Source organism: Seriola aureovittata, chromosome 6 (assembly GCF_021018895.1).
Source record: "Seriola aureovittata isolate HTS-2021-v1 ecotype China chromosome 6, ASM2101889v1, whole genome shotgun sequence".
Lineage (NCBI taxonomy): Eukaryota > Metazoa > Chordata > Actinopteri > Carangiformes > Carangidae > Seriola > Seriola aureovittata.
The window spans coordinates 18,897,353-18,914,406 of NC_079369.1; the positions used below are offsets into that span (position 1 = coordinate 18,897,353).

Below are 17,054 nucleotides of genomic sequence, written 5' to 3' on the forward strand. Positions count from 1 at the left end.
GTTGAAGAGGCAAAGTAACAAAAAGAGGGAATTTCACATTTAAAAAAGCTTATTACCTTCACCTAATATAATTATCTTATCTTTATGTCTTGTGAATTGGCGTGGTGTCAAAATCTAGTTTTCAGACTTAATTTTAGTTTATAATGTGCTCACATTATAAGTGAGAGTACTGGTTGGTCTCGGGGTGTTGGGCATACAGTGAAAATAAATTTATAATCATATTTTTTAGACAATCATGTTTTAAAAGTAAAACCTGAGTTACTATAGCTGCCAGGTAAGTGCATTGGAATAAAAAGTACAATTCTGACCTATGAAATGTGATGGAATAGAAGTATAAAGTAGCGTCAAAAGTAATGTAAATACTCAAGTAAAGTATAAGTATCTCAAAATTGTTAAGTACAGTACTGGAGTAAATGTCCCTAGTTATTTTCCAATACTGTCTGCACATGACATACAGGAAACCAGGAAAGATCACCCATCGGTGCCACGTTTAAATATAGTTCCAACAGATTGACACAGAATGATCATATTTCCCTGGTGGGATGAACAATGTAAACCATATAAGGAGTAAAACCTGAAAAAAAAAAACAACCCGAAAAAAAAAAAAATTCCACCATATCCTGTTTCAACAAGCACGGAAAGGAGTCATGGCGGTGGAGGAGTGAAAGAATGAAAACAATAGGGACCTGTCATTCTTCAGGGATGAGGGAATAACAAATCCTCCTTGCAGTACAGACGGACTGGTCCCCCCCCCCGCGCTGTTATCTGCGGTGATGACGTGAGGAACAGTCAACTCTGCTGGGGAAGGGTGTGAAAGGGGAAAGGTCCTCTGAGCCCAGGGTTTTCCTGCTCCTCATTGTCCCCCTGACAACCTGTCCTCTCCGGAAAAAAAACTACTTTATGAAGGTATGTTAGTCATTCATCTTCTGTCACTCTGTCAGGAGTCAGGACAGACGCTGGATCAATTTCTGAACAAAAACAGGAAACCTAATGTTTGCAGACTAAGATAAAAAAACCTCTTAAGTCCAGACACCTTTAGGGTGACAGGAAAATATATATCTAACATTGAAGTAATATTCATGCTGTAGGTGGATAAGAGATAAGGTTTTCCACAGTAGGTGCTTAATCGAGCTGTCATACAGGCCTGTAGATTTAGAAATTTGAGCGACAGTGATTATGAACACTTACACTTAAGCAAAAAAAGTATAGCAAAATCAGTTCAATACTGATCAAAGTCTGATCAAAATTTAGAATATTAAATATAGTTTATACATATATATGAAACTGCCCCCTACTCTCACAAACCTCAGTAGCGCTTTGACAAAGCCTTTGAATTCAGAGTTGGCTTTATCTCACGAGGGAATCTGCTGCCATCTCCTGACAAAACAGTAGAAAGCACAAAATTCAGTACATACATGAACAATGACAAATATGATTAAACATATCTTTTTAATACCCAGAAACAGCTTCGAAAAGCTCATCTATACAATGCGTTTCAAGTGCAGCTAGACCGGCCGTACAAGGGCCTTTTTCACAATCAAAGCTTCAACGCCACAGAGATCATTGTCAAGAAAGGTTTTAAATCAAATGAGGCCACATCTATATTACTGTACATTCTTCCATTGTCTGTGTAACATACAAGAGTGACAAATGAACAAATGATTAAAAACAACCCCTTATAAAATAAAAAAATACATTAAAATAGGCAACGAAGGTGGAAATTACCAAAGGGGAAAGAAACATTACAGAAGTTGTAACTTCCATGATACAGTACATCATATTACAGTTCATTACTTGAATGTCCCAAAAGGCCTGCTATGGAAAACTGTCATGTGTACTGTAGTTTGTTTGATTTCCTCCTTTAAGACTTACTGCTCACAACTGGATCATTGTATTACTTCCTCAGTTTAGAACAGTGAATGACTCATTCATTGTTTTACTGAAACACAATGATAGTGTTAATAGAAACCTGCCGAAATACCTTTATAACTACGCCTAGTTTTCCTAAATATTTTTAGGAATTATTGCTCTTTAGCAGGAAATGGAAAAAACTCTTAAGTAATAAAGTGTACTTGGAAAAAAACCCCAGCCCCCTATCTGACAAACTACAGTGTGTAAATTTCACAGAGAAGCAATGCTTTGTGGGTGCGTCAAAGTTTAGACTGTTGCCTCAATGTCCTGGGGGTCCTCCCCCTCCAGCAGGCTGTAAGAAGCATGACTCTGGAAAGGTCTCTGTAAAGGGTGAGCCAGAAGTTTGGCCATGCAGTTGTGCAGCTCGAGAGCGGGTCCACTCAGGGAAACTTCGAAGCGATAGCAAACGCCCTTTGAGTCCAGGTTGCAGAAAGAGGTATAGTTGTCCTAGCACAGACACAGAAAATTTAAATTCAGCGAGTGTCAGAGAAGCATTGATAGTTAGAATAAAGCACCAAGGGAAATTTTCATGTAAAAAAAAAAAAACATTTTTAAAAAAAGCTTTAACTCCACTCTTCATGCTGGATGGACAGAAGCACTTAAATATAGTGCAGGAAGATATCTCCTACAGGCAAGTCACAAATTAGTACTGAGAACAGATGTGCCACTGAGGAGTTATAGTACTGCTTGAGTAATCTAACACAGCATTTTGTCATATAACTACTGTATGCAACCAAAACCCACTTCATCAGCTGCTCCACTCACCCTCCAGCTCGTCTCATCCCCCTGCTCCTCCACCCCGTTGTGTAGGTAGACCACATCAAAGAAAAAATATGGAGACTGTAGCATTTTCTGCAGCAGGACACAAGAACAAGCAAGACTTTCACTTCAAATCAAGGTTAGCTCAAAGCAGCCAACAAGATACTGGAAGATGCTGCACATTGAAAGGACTAATGGTATATAGCACTGATGCTGGGTATGAAGGACAGAAAGGAAAAGGGAATATCGCAGCAGTGTTGTACTTACACTAACAGCCTCAGAAGGGTTGAACTGAAGCTGTCCTGCATGTCGGCTGTAGATGAGCACGGTCCGCACCACATAAGGAGGTGGGATGGTCTGAACGTTCTCCATCAACGGTAGCTCAATCTTCTGGCGACTAGAAAGACAAGAGAAGATGGGATGACCCTCAGCTAAGTAACTTTTCATGTGTTTTATGAGACTATAAAGGATTGTAGTCAGAATCTACTTACATTACATTAAGAAGATCCTCCAGGTCTACAGAGGAAAGTTAAGGCTACAATTTAAGAACTAGAATTCCTTTAATATCTTATGTATCGCTTCATGGCATGAAACGTATTTTCATTGTTTAAGAATTTGTTTTAAATGAAAGGATACTGAAGGACTCGCACACATTGGTCTCCAGATCATACAGACAGCTGCACAGCTCCCGGGGGTCAGACGTGAAGCCCGACAGCTGACAGACATACACATATATATAAGAAGAAGAAAGAGAAGATAGTATAAAAAAGAGACACGTTGCATCGATACACCACGTAGGCACTCTATGTAATATAATAATATAAAAACTACCAGACTCACCCATAGGGCATCATCATTGACTACAACCAGGGCAAACTCATGCCGTTTGTCAATCTTGTGTTTAGTTCTGACAAACATCTCAATCATCTTCTGAGAAATGTTCAGGGCATTTGTTTTAGACCTAAATAGAAAGATAATCAAATCAGGCAGAGGTGACAAACATGAAACACTACGACTGGGAAATATTGTTTCACTTTACTGTAGCTTACCCATTAAAAGATTCTAACTTTGGCAAAGACATCTCTTCAGAAAGGTCTAAGCAGATAATCTGTGACAATGAAGACAACATCAGATAAAAGAAACCTTATGCTGAAAAGAAGCTTTGATTTTAATGTGGAAGCTCATAAATCAGAACTGTAATGTAGGCCTACCACTTTCTCTGGGCAGTTGACACGGGGAACTCGGAGCTGGTACTCTGCTGGTGGAGGGACGGGGGTTGTCAGTGGGGGATGCTGCTGCGTGGGCTTCGGCCTCTCTTTGGCTGCAACAGCTGCAGTAGATAGAGGCACTGAAGCACTGGCTGCAGCCGTCACTGCAGCTGCAGCTGGAACTACAGTCTGAGCAGCAGCTGTTGAGACAGTGGTGGTGGTGGAACTCGGAGGACTGTCGCTGGTTGAAGCTTCGCCCTCCCCCTCCACACGACTGCCCACAGCAGGCTGAGATATGTTTGGGTTACTGCTGCCTCCCAGGCTGCCCGTGCTGCTACGACGGTCCTCAGCACCTTCAGGGTTGGAGCGTGTCCGTGGTCGCAGCTCCACCAGACGCTCCTCGCCGTCCGCTGGACCAGGCTCTGGTGTCTCCATGGATACGAAGGTTACTAAGGATGTGGAGATGATGTGTTAGTTTGGCCATGCAGAGAAACTTTTTAACCAGAATATCCTTAACATTTAACTATGGCTGGCACCAAGTGGTCTTTCTACCTACCTCTCAAAAATGATCAACAACAGTTAAAATTACAATTCAACTGTTTTTTTAATACTAAAAATATCTAAAGAGTTCATTTTTAAAAAATTGAATCACACTACTTGTCCTTATCCTGCAATGAGCTCAAGAAAGCTTCACGACTTACCCCAGCCCACCCAGTCTGCTCGCATCTAATAATCATACTTTCAAAAACATGCCAGTTCACAAAACATAAAAGCAGTGCTACACAATACAGGTGCGATTCTGTTTGTCTGAGCACACAGTGGAGTGTGTAGGAAACTGAAGTAACAAAACTCAACCAATGAAGTATTGGTTGAAAACTGCGTCTGGTAAGCCTGACAGACAGCCCAAAGGAGAAACAAACATTTTGTGCAGAAAAAGCTGGTGGAGCAAGGTGATGTTTGGTGACAGAGCAGTAGCGTCTTAGCTGTTAGCATTGGTTAGCTTTACTGTAAATTACGCTACATCAGACAAATTGTTAAGCATGAGGTGCGTTGGGTTTAAATGAAGAACCTGACTTACGTGAATAACAAAGACGATTCTAGGATTTAATTAAGGTAAAACTCATTGGAAGTGCAAAAATATATCAACGATTAGCTAACATCTGTTTTGAACGAACAGCTTCCTATCCGGAAGTGATCCAATCCGGAACTGCGAAGTCGAATGGCACTGTGGGTAATGAAGTTTATGGGGTTAGTAAACTTCCGTTTCATCTTCTCCTATTACTACCACATTTGTGTTTATGTTCTCACTCGCGTCTGTTTATTTGTCAGCAGGAAAACACAAAACGTAGTGAGGCGTTTTGAGAGCAGCTCTGGATATGCAGAGTTCACACACTGGTCATTGTCTACTAAAAAAGCATGGAAGTTAACTGTGGACAAAACAGGAAAGGACACAACGTGACGGAATGGGTGGGGATGACTGTCTAAGTGTTTTCCACTTACTTCATTCATCCCAGTAAACAGGCAGACATGCAGAAAGCAGACTGTCGCAGCGACTGACTGACTATTGGAAAATATAATTACAGCAGATCAAACTAGCAGAAAACACCTCCTCATTTTATCAAATGTTTAATTGTAGGCAGTCAACATCACATGAGGAGCTCAATCACTGCTGCAGGCATCAAGATCAAGAAGTATGGAGGTAAGTTGTGATGAAGAGTCCCTGTGTTTACCTTCAAAATATGTCACTTAACATAAGGGGTGTTGCATGACCTGAAGCACTGGTATACTTGACAAAGTCTGAGATTGTAATGAAGATCAAATGTGTCACAGTGTGAAATGCCTTAAACAGATGCAGACTGTCTACAAAATAATGACTACTGTTTACAGAATTATAGCTCTTTGTATCAAAGTTGTACATTTTCTGACCAGTGTCAATTAGTATCAGAATTTTTGATGAGTGATTTTACTGACATTATCCTCCCTACGTTCAATTACTCAAGGGAAGTTGAGATACTCAATTGCCATACATTGTAAATGTTAGTGTTTTTCTTGCAAACTATCCAAGGTGCTTTTGCCGAGTGCATGTTACGATAGCCCATCTGCAACTGACGGAGTAGTGTAAAGGATATGAAATATGTTGTGAACTATTGTCTGCTCAGTATATTGTAAGTTGAAATCCATGTGTTTAAAAGATGGATGTTGAAAATTGTATCATTTTGGAATATTTATAGGCATCATACATAATTTATGGCAGTATAAAATAGTGATCTTTTGTTTGCTAATTTCATGGTTTTTAGGCATTTAACCTACCGTCTTTGTGAAAAACAAAAGATGGTCTGGTCCAAAAATATTTGCTAAGCAGGAAGTTGGATCTCAGGATGTTTTAACTTCCTCCTTTTCCGCTGCTCAAAACAATAGCGGCTAAACAATACAGCAACAATGTCTGGATCAAGACCATAACAGATTTTTAATGTTGATACATACTGAGGCAATATTAAACATGAGCCACTCGTCAGTGAATGATTATTCCGTATGTATTCGGCAGTGATTTTATTGCCTTACAATCTAAATTATCCACACACCTCCCCATGCTTCTGCAGGATTCCAGCCTGGTCAGATGTGACAGCCTGGATACTGGGTCAGGGTATGACAGGGAGGTGATTGACCATATGACCTTTGACCCTGAGGGCTCCGACTCCACAGCAAACCTCGAGCCTTCACCAGCAGAATTGGCTCAGTGTGAGGCGGAGGTGGGCACACTGCTCAGCATCATCGCTGAACTGAACAAGAAGATGGGGTCATTAAAGGCACCGAGGTAACATTAATGACGTGTGTGATGAGACATGTAACAGCAGCGATGTATTTAACTTTGGCGCTAATAACGTCCATAAATTAAGTCTGAAATAATGTGCTTGGCTTGACTCTGAATTCAAATGTTTGTGGGACCATGACTATTGTATATTCTTATATATCTTCCCTTCAATAAACAACATATTGTTCACCTTATAGCTTGTCTCCACATGATCACAGAGGTATTTACGGGCAGAAATGTTCTCTACTCTTCCTCTGCAGTGAACCAGGGGACCTGAGACCACCAGGCCCATGCAGGCCTTTGGTTCCTGACCTTTTGTCTCACAGACTGGTCAGAAGCAGCCCAGAGAGACATGCTGTCTCTGCTGCCACATCTAAACCTGCACTGATTGACCGAGGTTGGCACCAGCACTGTGTTACTTTGTCTTTGTTCAGTAGACCTCATCCTTTGATCCTGTGCAGCTGAACTGTATGTAGGTGATCTTTCCTCCCAGCAGGCAAGACAAGAAACAATGTCCAAAAGAACAGCTGATGCATTATTTTAAATATTCGGTCTAAGTCTGTAAAATATCTTGAGGAAAAACACAGTGAGATTGGAATGGGGAAATAAACTTTTATATTTTCCTATTAAAAGGAAGATGCTATTCCTGCACATAAAATACATAACTGTCTCTCACTTCGTCTATGATTGACTGGACCTCTACTTTACATCCTCTAGGGGGCAGTGGTGTAGTGTGGACAAAGCTGCAGGAGGTTTTATCATCAGTGGAGGACTCCATCAGCTGTAGAAGGACCTGGGCTGCTCCCATCACAGCTTCTGACCAGGACAAGCAAGAAGAGCATCTGAGAGCAGCACAGGAGAGCTGGGTTAAAGCAGCTCAGGTGTTAATGCAGCAGCAAGTTCATCATGGTTCAATGACATGTTTGAATTTTTGTTATTACCTCTGCACATTAGACAAAAAGACTAATGTTAGGTCAAATTTACTGACAGATATTTCAAAACCAACTTGATCTACACAATCTTTTAGTTTTAGCTTTTTAAAAAAAATGTCCAAAAATGTCATAAACAGATTAGGCATTGCTGTCTCAGTTGAACAGAAAAAATGTTACTGGCTCTCTCTAGATTCCCATCAGCCCCTTTAGTAATGTTGGCTCACTGGTTGCAGATGTTGGAGGAGATGGAAAAAGAGTTTGGGATATCGTGCCCGTCAGCCCTGCCAAAGGACCAGTATCAGAGGGATACCGTGGATCTGGAGAAACATGACTCTGCTCTCAGAAGCACCTCTCACAGTCACCAGGAGGAGCTGGAGAGAGCACAAAACACAATCAGCCAGATGGAGGAGGAGAAGAACAAGGTGGGAGTTACTCCTCCATCAGTTATTTTTTATGAATGGTTGAAGGCAAAATATAAAAATGCCAATAAGATGAACAATGAGTACAATTTATGAAGCCAAAGACTAGATCTTAATATAATATAATATAATTCAGTTTGACCCTCCTCTGGCTTTGAGTTTTCAGTCATAGCGATGTTTGAAATAAACAATAATGTGGTTGATTCTGTGTGTTGAGACAATAATAAATGTAGTACCCTCTCTCTTGTCTTTCAGCTGGCTGGTCTCCATAAGGCCTGGAGGTCAGGCAGTCGCTCTCCTTCCTACCGTCCCACTGCTGGGCCTCTTAGTCCAGACTTGGCCTCTCCTCCCTTTCCTGGTTCTCCTTTACTCCACAGAAGAACAGCCAGAGGTCCGACACCTCTGTCTGCTGGGGGAGATGGCTCTCCACTGGGCTCTGTAAACTCTGGCAGTCCTTGTCCCAGCCCCATCAGCCTGGAGTCCGAGACAGAACGACTGAACAGGTGAGTCTGAGGAGCAGCCTGGGACGTTTTTAAAGTGAGAAAGAATCAGCTCCGGCATACTGTGGAGGAAGACTTGTATTAAATTTATTGACCTTTGTCTGGTATTTAACTTTGTAAATAAGTCAAAAGTAATCACAGTGCATGTGAACTGTAAGTTATTTAGTCCAGTTAGTGACCATCCAAGATTCATATCATGAAAAAATAATTGTAATTTATTTTTTTTCTTTATGTTTTTTGTTTACATTTTGAGCAGTGACCTATTCAACTTTGACACTTATTTGACTGGAATAATTACACTGAATATCCAAATAGCCAGAAACTAGTGACTGGCTGAGGCTTCACTCAACCAATACATTAAAAGTGTTTGCTCCTCCACAGCAGCTTTATTATTTGTATAATTAAACTGATTTGTGAAACAAAGTACTTGCTCTTAAACCCCTCATCCTCCCTCCCATCATCCCAGGTACATCGAGAGGCTGAAGGCTAGAAATGAACGTCTGACTGCAGCTCTGGAGCGAAGGAAGGGAGAGTCGGAGCAGATCACTATCACACTAAACAGACTTGAGTCTGACTGCTCTGCCCTGCAGTTGGCTCTCAAATACTGGTATGCACATAAAACACACCTGTCACACCACTACAAAGACCTGTCTGCATGTATATGTATATTCTTTGTCAGTGTTACAATGTTGTTTGACGTGTGTCCAAATAATAGATGTGCACGGGTCAGCATTCTAACAGCGTTAATTCGGGTTCTTCTCATCTTGTGTGGTTGTGATTGACAGTGAGGAGTGTGAGGAGGCCTACAGCGAGCTACTGTCACTTTATGAGAGCAAGAGGCAGCAAAGCATTCCTCTGCAGACAGACCCAGCAGGTGTTTGAATACCACTTTTTTAATACTGTCTACAACCCAGTGCACTCAGACACTTGCATATATAATAGGTATGCATGTCATTCATACAGACACACACACACACACACACACACACACACACACAAACACACTGTAGGACTCACAGTTTTGTTCTCCTATCAGAGGCTGTCGGTGACAGGCAGCAGCCCGACAGTCCATCATCTCAGCTCAGGAACATGGGAACTGAAGAGCTGTCCACCTCCTTCTCAACAGCAGGGGTCACAGAGGAGACGGAAACACGGAGTTACACAGGGCAGAGGTGATGCTTTAAATTACTGTTACACCAACAAGCAACATCATAGGAATGGACAGAAAGGAAATTATGTCTCGCTGATGACTACAGATCAGACTGACGGACTTAAATTACAGATAGAAAGATTAAAAGTTTGCAAACATTGCACATATCATTCTTTCCCTCAACATGATATTGGCTAGATTTTTCAATAGCTATTAGAGATGACTCAGTGTAGTTTTGCATTTGAAATGTGGACATTTCCTGAACCAGATTTATGGCTAGCCATTCACTACCTATAACCCCACAGGTCACCTGAGCTGGTGAATCGAGAGGCTGCTCTCCGTCAACAAATTGAGCGTCTGAAGAGGGACCGGGCAGCCATTTGCCTCCCGAAACCAAGCGCAGGAGTGGAGAGCAAACTGAGCCCTGAAACCGGTCACCCAGCTGGGTCACGAGGGGGACATGTGGTTAAAGATAACGTCAAACCTCCTGATGTGAAGAAGGAGAAGGCTTCCCTCTTCTACGAACTCATTTCTGTCAGGGTAGGGGCTGTGCGTTCATGGCTTGTGTTTAGATTTATGGGAAAAGTGGAAATTCTGCCAGAAAATGAAGAAAAAATAATTAAATAAAAAAGCAGCCCAAAGTTTGCTGCAAAGACATGCAAGAAAATGTTTGGTGCACATTATTTGGCGTGTACATACAGAGAAGTGTTAGAGACACTGCTGGAAGATCTCAGAGGTCAGTGAGGGCCAGTGAGGCATGAACTGAGTGACCTTTAATTATCAGTTTAATTCATCCTGAGCATTGATTTTAAGCCCGGCATTGACAAACATATATTTCCTCATTATATCCAACCCTTTAACACCCGACCCCCCTGGAGCTAGTGTATTTTTAAGGTTCCAGTTGTACTTTGCCTTGCATTGTACCTGAACTGCACAAAGTGTACACTAACCTATCAGTACATTAATTACATATTCATATTATCTTACATTTATTGTGTGGTCTGTAAAACGGCAGCCCATGATGCTCACTGCAAGCAACTTTTTTTTTTTTACTTTGGTGATTCATGGCAGCGATATTAAATCCAAATTATATCATCTATTAGTGATGGTAAAACCTGCCAGTCATGATGAAATTTCTACAGCTTGTGCTTATACCATTAATTTAGACATTCCTCCTCTATGATTTTATTATATTTCTATTATTTAAGTCTTTATATACTATGGTTTATGGTTTAACTGTTTTGGTTCAGGAGGAGATGTCAGATCTGCGAGCTCTGATCCGCCTGAAAGAGAAAGACCTGAGGTGTCTGGAGTGGAGTTTAATGGCCCAGAAGGCCCAGGAAGCAGCTGGAGTTTTCATCCCTGAAAGTCTCAGAGAGGAGCTGGAGGAGGATCGTAAGACTGAACAACAGGTAGGACAGACTCTTACATCAGCAACATAGGCTTTTTTTTTTTCTTTCTTTTTAATTTTCCAATAATATAAAGTCAAGGTGAAATGAGCAAGAGGGAGCAGGACTTTGGTCTACTGTGACAGACCCGATTCAAATCTGGGTGTCCCACATGGGAAATCATACATCTACCAAAGCAGAATCCCTCCAGGCCAAGAAGGATATTTTGGTTCCACAAGGTCTTCTGCTGGGCTGTCCTGTCGCTGCAGCACAGATTTCTGCCGCACCACACACCTTTATCTTTGTCAAATGATGGAGAACTGAACTGCTTGAGGTTAACACGGCTTTATGTGTAGCTCTCTATGACTTCAGACTCCACATGTTAGACTATCTCGATGTGCATAAAAATGCCTCAAGGATTAGAAACTCACTCTAAAACTGACTTATTTTCTTCTTTGTGGTCTTTCTTCACAGGTTTTATAGATACGCATGATCAGATCTGATCTCTACTTTATCCTGTTAACTATTTTAGCCGAAATCATCCCACTCGGCTTATAATAAATAAACAATAATGTTTCTTCCCCTCAAAAAAAAAAATTTCTACCAAAGGAAAGTTGATTTTTTTCTGTAAATATTAGATATGTTTATGTCTTCATGCTTCTAAAAATGTCTATGAGGGAGGAAAAATCATTCTTTGGTTGAACTGTTGACCTGCTTCACTTTAGATGGTCACAGGCTGAAAAGGTTTGGACCCACCATGCTTTCTAATAGTTACAGAATTGAGTAGAAAAAGGCTTTTTTAGCTTTAAAGATAATCCTAAATGAATGTTATATTTCAGAGGCTCTGTGAGACCACAGCTAAACTGGGTGGTGATGGGGACATTGCCGGACCTCGAACCAGGCCCATTCTGAAAGAGCTCCAGGCCGTCCTGCAAAGGTGAGGAATTCTGTATGTCCCAAACCCAGGACTCTAAATACAGTTGATGTGCAGGTAAACTGTCCATGCAGAGGTTGTGAGACATAAAAGTTCTTACGAAAAAAAAGGAGTTTGCTTTCTCTTTGTGAAGTTTGCAGTCACAATTGACTGAAGTTCAATGTGACACATTGTATCTTTCCTATTTGTGTAAAATGGTTGAGTTGGTTTTGATTTTTTTTGTATACTAACTGCTAAAGTAGTGTACTGTGACTATTGCTATGCAGTATATAGTGTATAGAATTACAATGCAGTATGGAAATGGGAGAGAGTGACAGTAAAACAAATCATCAGTAAAATAGTCTAAGAGGGAAAATACAGAATTTGACCGTTATGAAGATAGAAATATAGATTGGATAAACATTACTTGAACCACCCTGAGATGAATGTAATGTCACCTGGTAATATCTGATTAAGATTTAAAACATATATCTAATGACTGTAGTCGGTGTAAAATGAATCCTTAAGGCGTCTGTTGCGTGGTTTCAGTAGACACTGCTGGGTTTGATCTGTTGCTTAGGAACGATATCAGCAGAGATGCAGACTTTGGACATAAAGAGCTTCTAGTTCTTCAGTCCAGTTTCTCACCTGACCTCAAGTTGTTAATGCTCCTAAATAAAGCACTGCTGTGAACAGTCCTCATCACATTTGTCTGAGGTCAATGACACACCTCCATTACAGCGTTCATGATTCTTTACATAGATTTTTATAGGATTTCTGTGAGGAAATATCTTCAGTGCCTCAAGCAAAAAGAATATCTTGACAGTATATTCTCCCTTCTGTTTCATCTGATCATATGTTTGTTTTCAGGGAACAAGCCCTGAAGAAGAGATTAGCTTTAGTCCATGACTCATTGAGCACAGCTCTCTCAGACAGCGCCTCGCACAGGAGGGACAATGGAGAGCAGATTGCACGGCTCACACAAGCTCACAGGTAAATAGCTCTAGAACAGTATTTGATAGGCTGTTGTCTTTGTTCATCATCATTCCAACAGAAGCTCATGTGCAAACGTGGATGAACTGAACTGGGGCTCGTGTGTGTCTTTTGTTCCAGTAAAGCCTTGAGCTCGTATCGGCAGATTCGCAGGAAGTATCGGGAGCAGGTATGGCGGCTGGAGCAGAAAGTGGTGGCCATGACGGAGAGTCACCACAACCAGAGTGGAGCCCCAAAAACGGCAGAGGAGGCCGTGGAGTGGAGGAGGGAAGAGACTATTTTGTGACTCTGTGATTCTCCAGTAGTCAGCAGTCAGTTCAGGCGTTCTGGCTCTTGAGAAGTAAATCTAGAGTATGTAGGGCAGTAGAACATGGAAAAAGCCATGAATTCCCCAGTATGTGAGTTTCCAGTAAACCGAACAGGATTCCAGATCTTAACTTGTCCAACAGGAATCACGCATCAGAACGAATTCCTTATTTCAAAGAAACAGCTGTCATGCAGTCATGAATGCGTGAGGTTGATTCAAGGACTCATCCCACTTAGGACCTCGGGACTGACCTCGACAATGCACATGTCCTTTTTCCCGCACAAGCAGACTCAATAAAGCCTCTCGCTGGCCGTGCTGTCGTGACAATGCTCTGAGAAGGGGGATGGGGCCCAAACAATGGCTGATGTGCACACAAAATGTACAGCCAGCCCGTTTGTCTTCTTTGCACTTTCATAGTTCTCTCCATCTCGCTGTCTATCTCTCTCTCTCTCTCTCTCTCTCTCTCTCTCTCTCTCTCTCTCTCTCTCTCTCTCTCTCTCTGCCTTTCACGCTTTACATTTCTTTAAAGGGTAATTTCACCCAAATCATGAAAAAAAAATCTCACTTATCTCTGGTGGTATCTAGCCATGCACATAGATTTGTCTATTTTTGAGCCCTTTGCTTTGTCACAGGTTGCATGTCAGTTACATGCAGTACAACTCAGATCGTTTCATTCAAAGAACTATGAAGAACACTGTTCACTGTCACAATAAAGAAGTGAGCATTAGAGTGAAGTCTGACAAAATCAAACAATTTTTGCAGCAGAAAATGTTTATTTCCTTATTTCCAATCTTGTTAATAATCTCAAAATCCCTCAGATTTATTCTGTGAGGTCCTGACCCCACACTGGGAATCACTGGATTAATGTTGGCCTTGATGATTTTAGAAAAATATAGAATAACATCTGCCTTATCCTTATGGCAAGTGTAACAATATCTTAACACATAGACAAATCTAAAAATAAAAAAAATAAAAAACTCATAGTTTGTTTTTTTATAATTTGAGTGAACCAACCCTTTACAACCCCACCAGCTTATCTCTTACCTTCTCCTCATAGCCATCTTTTACTCTTTACATCTTAGATACACCTCAGTTTCTCCGCCTTTAACCCTCTCCCTCCATCTTCTCTCCCCGCTCATCTCTCAATCATCTTTGCCCCCTCTCCCCCCTCCAGCCGACCCTGTGCCCTGACCTGCCCGAGCCGGTCAGCTGCAGCTGTGACCGGCGGTCAGGAGGTTAAGGCAAAGGTTGAGTGTCACACCCCCAAGGGTCACAGCGATGCCTGGCTGTTGTGTTAGCCGGTGAATGGAGGGTTCATAGTGCCAGACGAGGTGGCGAGCCCCCGACGCCCTGACTCTTGCCCGAGCTTGCCCTTTCCCGAGCAGAGGTCACCGCAGAGGGCCTGTCCTCCGCACTGCCCCCATACCTCCAGGTCACCACCGCTATTGTTGTAATAGCTGCCATTAGAGCAGATGATACAATTATCGTTCCATTTTGTGTTCCCTCTCTCTAAGGTCTGTGTTGAGCTTCTGAGCCTTTCAAAGGTTTTTTTAGATGACATGGCTGTTGTAACCTCTGGGTGACTCTTGCATCAAAAGGGACAAAATGTCTCAGAAAGAAAAAGGTATTTTAATCATGATTGCTCAGTGTATGTGCATCCACAGAAGTATTCAGGTCTTTTACTAAGGTGAAAGTATCAACACCAAGTAATCTTACTCAAGAAAGTGTATTAAAAGTATCAATATAAAAGTACTTCTTCAGAGAAATGGCTACAGTGACTGATATTGTATTAAATATCACAGTATTAGATTCCTGTGAATGTAGCATTTTACTGTTGTAGTTTGTTAAGCTGGAGCTAATTGCAACTACCTTATATACAGTTTAGTTTAATCTGTAACAATGTATTTTATGAACCCATCATGATTATTTATGTAAAATACTAACATGTAAAGTATCTTGTAAGTATAGATGTCAAATACATTTAGTAAAAATTATTTTATTATTTTACTATATTTGCGTCTACCTTTGGAGTAAAAGTAAAAGTAAGAATAGCATGGAACTAAGTGACATACTTGAGTAAATGTATTTTGTTTCCTTCCATCACTGCATCTACACCATTATTGCAGCTTCGTGTTTTAGGTAATCTATAATTACTGCTCAGTCTTGTGATTTTAACAGTGCCACTGCATCATGGTGAAAAAGTATTTAGGTCTTTTACTTAAGTAAAAGAAGGAACACCATACTTTACAAATACTCAATCACAACTAAAAGTCCTGGATTGAAAAGAATAAAAGCAAAATGTACTTAAAGTACTCAGTGAAGAGAAATGGTTACTGTGTATGAGAGTGATATACTTTTAAATATTTGGTTATTTGATTATTCCTGCTGATCATAGACGTGATGTGACTCATCATATGTTTTGTTTGTAAAAAGTTAAATTTGAAAAGTAACTAGTTACCATAACCAATGTGGAGTAAATACTATATACTACAATACTATGAATAATAGTACAATTCTGAGATGTATGGAAATACTGCAGTAAAGTACAAATATCTCAAAGTTGTACTTCAATCTAGTATTTAAGTAAATGTACTTATTCCACTGCTTGAACTCACTGAAGTGCTGGGGCTTTTTAAATAGCTCTAAAATAAATATTCTTCGAACACACTTTTAAATTTCTGTGTTGAATTAATATCACATTGGTTTAACCTTGATCCCACATGAAAGTTAATGGTTTAATCTAATCTAGCTCACGATACAGTTATTGCAGATACGTCTGGGATGAAATATGAATTGAAATACAGTTTTGTAAATATGCACTAATGTCTGCGTAAGATAAGAAAGTCAAACAAAGCACATGAGAGCTGAATGATTCTGGTATTTAAATGGTCACTTTTTTGGAAAGGTATAAAGACTATAACAATCTCATCTGGTAGATTTTAAGATCCACATTTCTGGACACATTTCTTCCCCCGACATGTAACAGCCAGTGCTCGGGCCTGTGGAAAGGAGAGTTTTTCAGTGCCTGGGAAAAATACCCAAAGCATTATTAGACAATGACAGAGGCTGTCAATCAGTGTGGGGGTGGAAGCAATCACACACACAAGCACATGCAGGGGGGCAGTGACCTGGGGGTTTTAGGTCAACTCATTTACTCTCTGTATCTGTTCCTCATTTTAATAAGTTGTCCCTCTGTAAGCTGTATAAAGAGATCACAGCCTGTGCCTTCATCCCCGTGCCCTTTCTTTCTCAAAGCCATTAGCTCACCTGTCACAGCCACTCCATATCCCCTCTCATCTCCTCCTCCTCTCTATATCTCTCTGTTCTATGCTCTGTGCTGTGGGATGCTGACATGCTGACCTGACACCTCTCTCCCGAGCTTTCTGACACCAGTCTGCCCGTGGAGAGGTCGGGATGATGGGGTGCTATCGGCGTTGGAGAAGTGTGAAAGAGATTTGACCTCAATCAAACGGCCTATCACATCCGCTTTGTGCTCTCACCCACTCAAATAATGACAGCAAACAGCTCAAACCAACAGGCCACCTCAGCATTGCACTGCCCCCGGATGAAGAGTGAAGTCTTGTTGGATATTATTGTTGTCCGTTGAAAATGCATTTGCATGCTTAAGATCCTATTATAGGATCGCACGCACGCACGCTTGTCAGTAGGTTGAGAAAGTTGTTTGATTCCCGGAAATTCATCCTATTGGATCGATGCCGCAATGTAGATCAAGCTATAATATTAATATTTTCTTGTTGTAAT

At 41.0% G+C, this 17,054-nt stretch overlaps 2 protein-coding genes across 2 annotated transcripts; one reads left to right on the forward strand and one right to left on the reverse strand.

The window, feature by feature from the left end:
• Positions 1 to 1,430: 1,430 nt before the first annotated feature.
• Positions 1,431 to 5,095, reverse strand: babam1 (BRISC and BRCA1 A complex member 1). The gene is made up of 9 exons (XM_056378020.1): positions 4,957 to 5,095; positions 3,882 to 4,327; positions 3,720 to 3,778; positions 3,511 to 3,631; positions 3,307 to 3,385; positions 3,162 to 3,186; positions 2,938 to 3,067; positions 2,677 to 2,763; positions 1,431 to 2,358 (listed from the first exon to the last, which is right to left on the reverse strand). The coding sequence occupies exons 2-9, from the start codon at positions 4,311 to 4,313 to the stop codon at positions 2,158 to 2,160; spliced, it is 1,134 nt and encodes a 377-aa protein (XP_056233995.1). The 5' UTR covers positions 4,314 to 4,327; positions 4,957 to 5,095; the 3' UTR covers positions 1,431 to 2,157.
• Positions 5,096 to 5,225: 130 nt separating this feature from the next.
• Positions 5,226 to 16,523, forward strand: ushbp1 (Usher syndrome 1C binding protein 1). Its single transcript, XM_056378010.1, has 14 exons — positions 5,226 to 5,577; positions 6,479 to 6,693; positions 6,951 to 7,087; positions 7,408 to 7,571; positions 7,856 to 8,044; positions 8,297 to 8,544; positions 9,008 to 9,148; positions 9,327 to 9,415; positions 9,578 to 9,713; positions 9,997 to 10,231; positions 10,942 to 11,103; positions 11,919 to 12,016; positions 12,863 to 12,985; positions 13,106 to 16,523. The coding sequence occupies exons 1-14, from the start codon at positions 5,572 to 5,574 to the stop codon at positions 13,269 to 13,271; spliced, it is 2,109 nt and encodes a 702-aa protein (XP_056233985.1). The 5' UTR covers positions 5,226 to 5,571; the 3' UTR covers positions 13,272 to 16,523.
• The last annotated feature ends 531 nt before the right edge of the window (positions 16,524 to 17,054 follow it).

Coding starts and splice junctions, on each gene's coding strand:
- ushbp1 (XM_056378010.1), top strand. Junction 9,714..9,996: donor CGGAGTTACACAGGGCAGAG/GTGATGCTTTAA, acceptor ATAACCCCACAG/GTCACCTGAGCTGGTGAATC. Junction 12,986..13,105: donor CGGCTCACACAAGCTCACAG/GTAAATAGCTCT, acceptor CTTTTGTTCCAG/TAAAGCCTTGAGCTCGTATC.
- babam1 (XM_056378020.1), bottom strand. CDS start 4,313: ATGGAGACACCAGAGCCTGGTCCAGCGGACGGCGAGGAGCGTCTGGTG. Junction 3,632..3,719: donor AAGTTAGAATCTTTTAATGG/GTAAGCTACAGT, acceptor CTTTCTATTTAG/GTCTAAAACAAATGCCCTGA. Junction 3,386..3,510: donor TCAATGATGATGCCCTATGG/GTGAGTCTGGTA, acceptor TATGTCTGTCAG/CTGTCGGGCTTCACGTCTGA.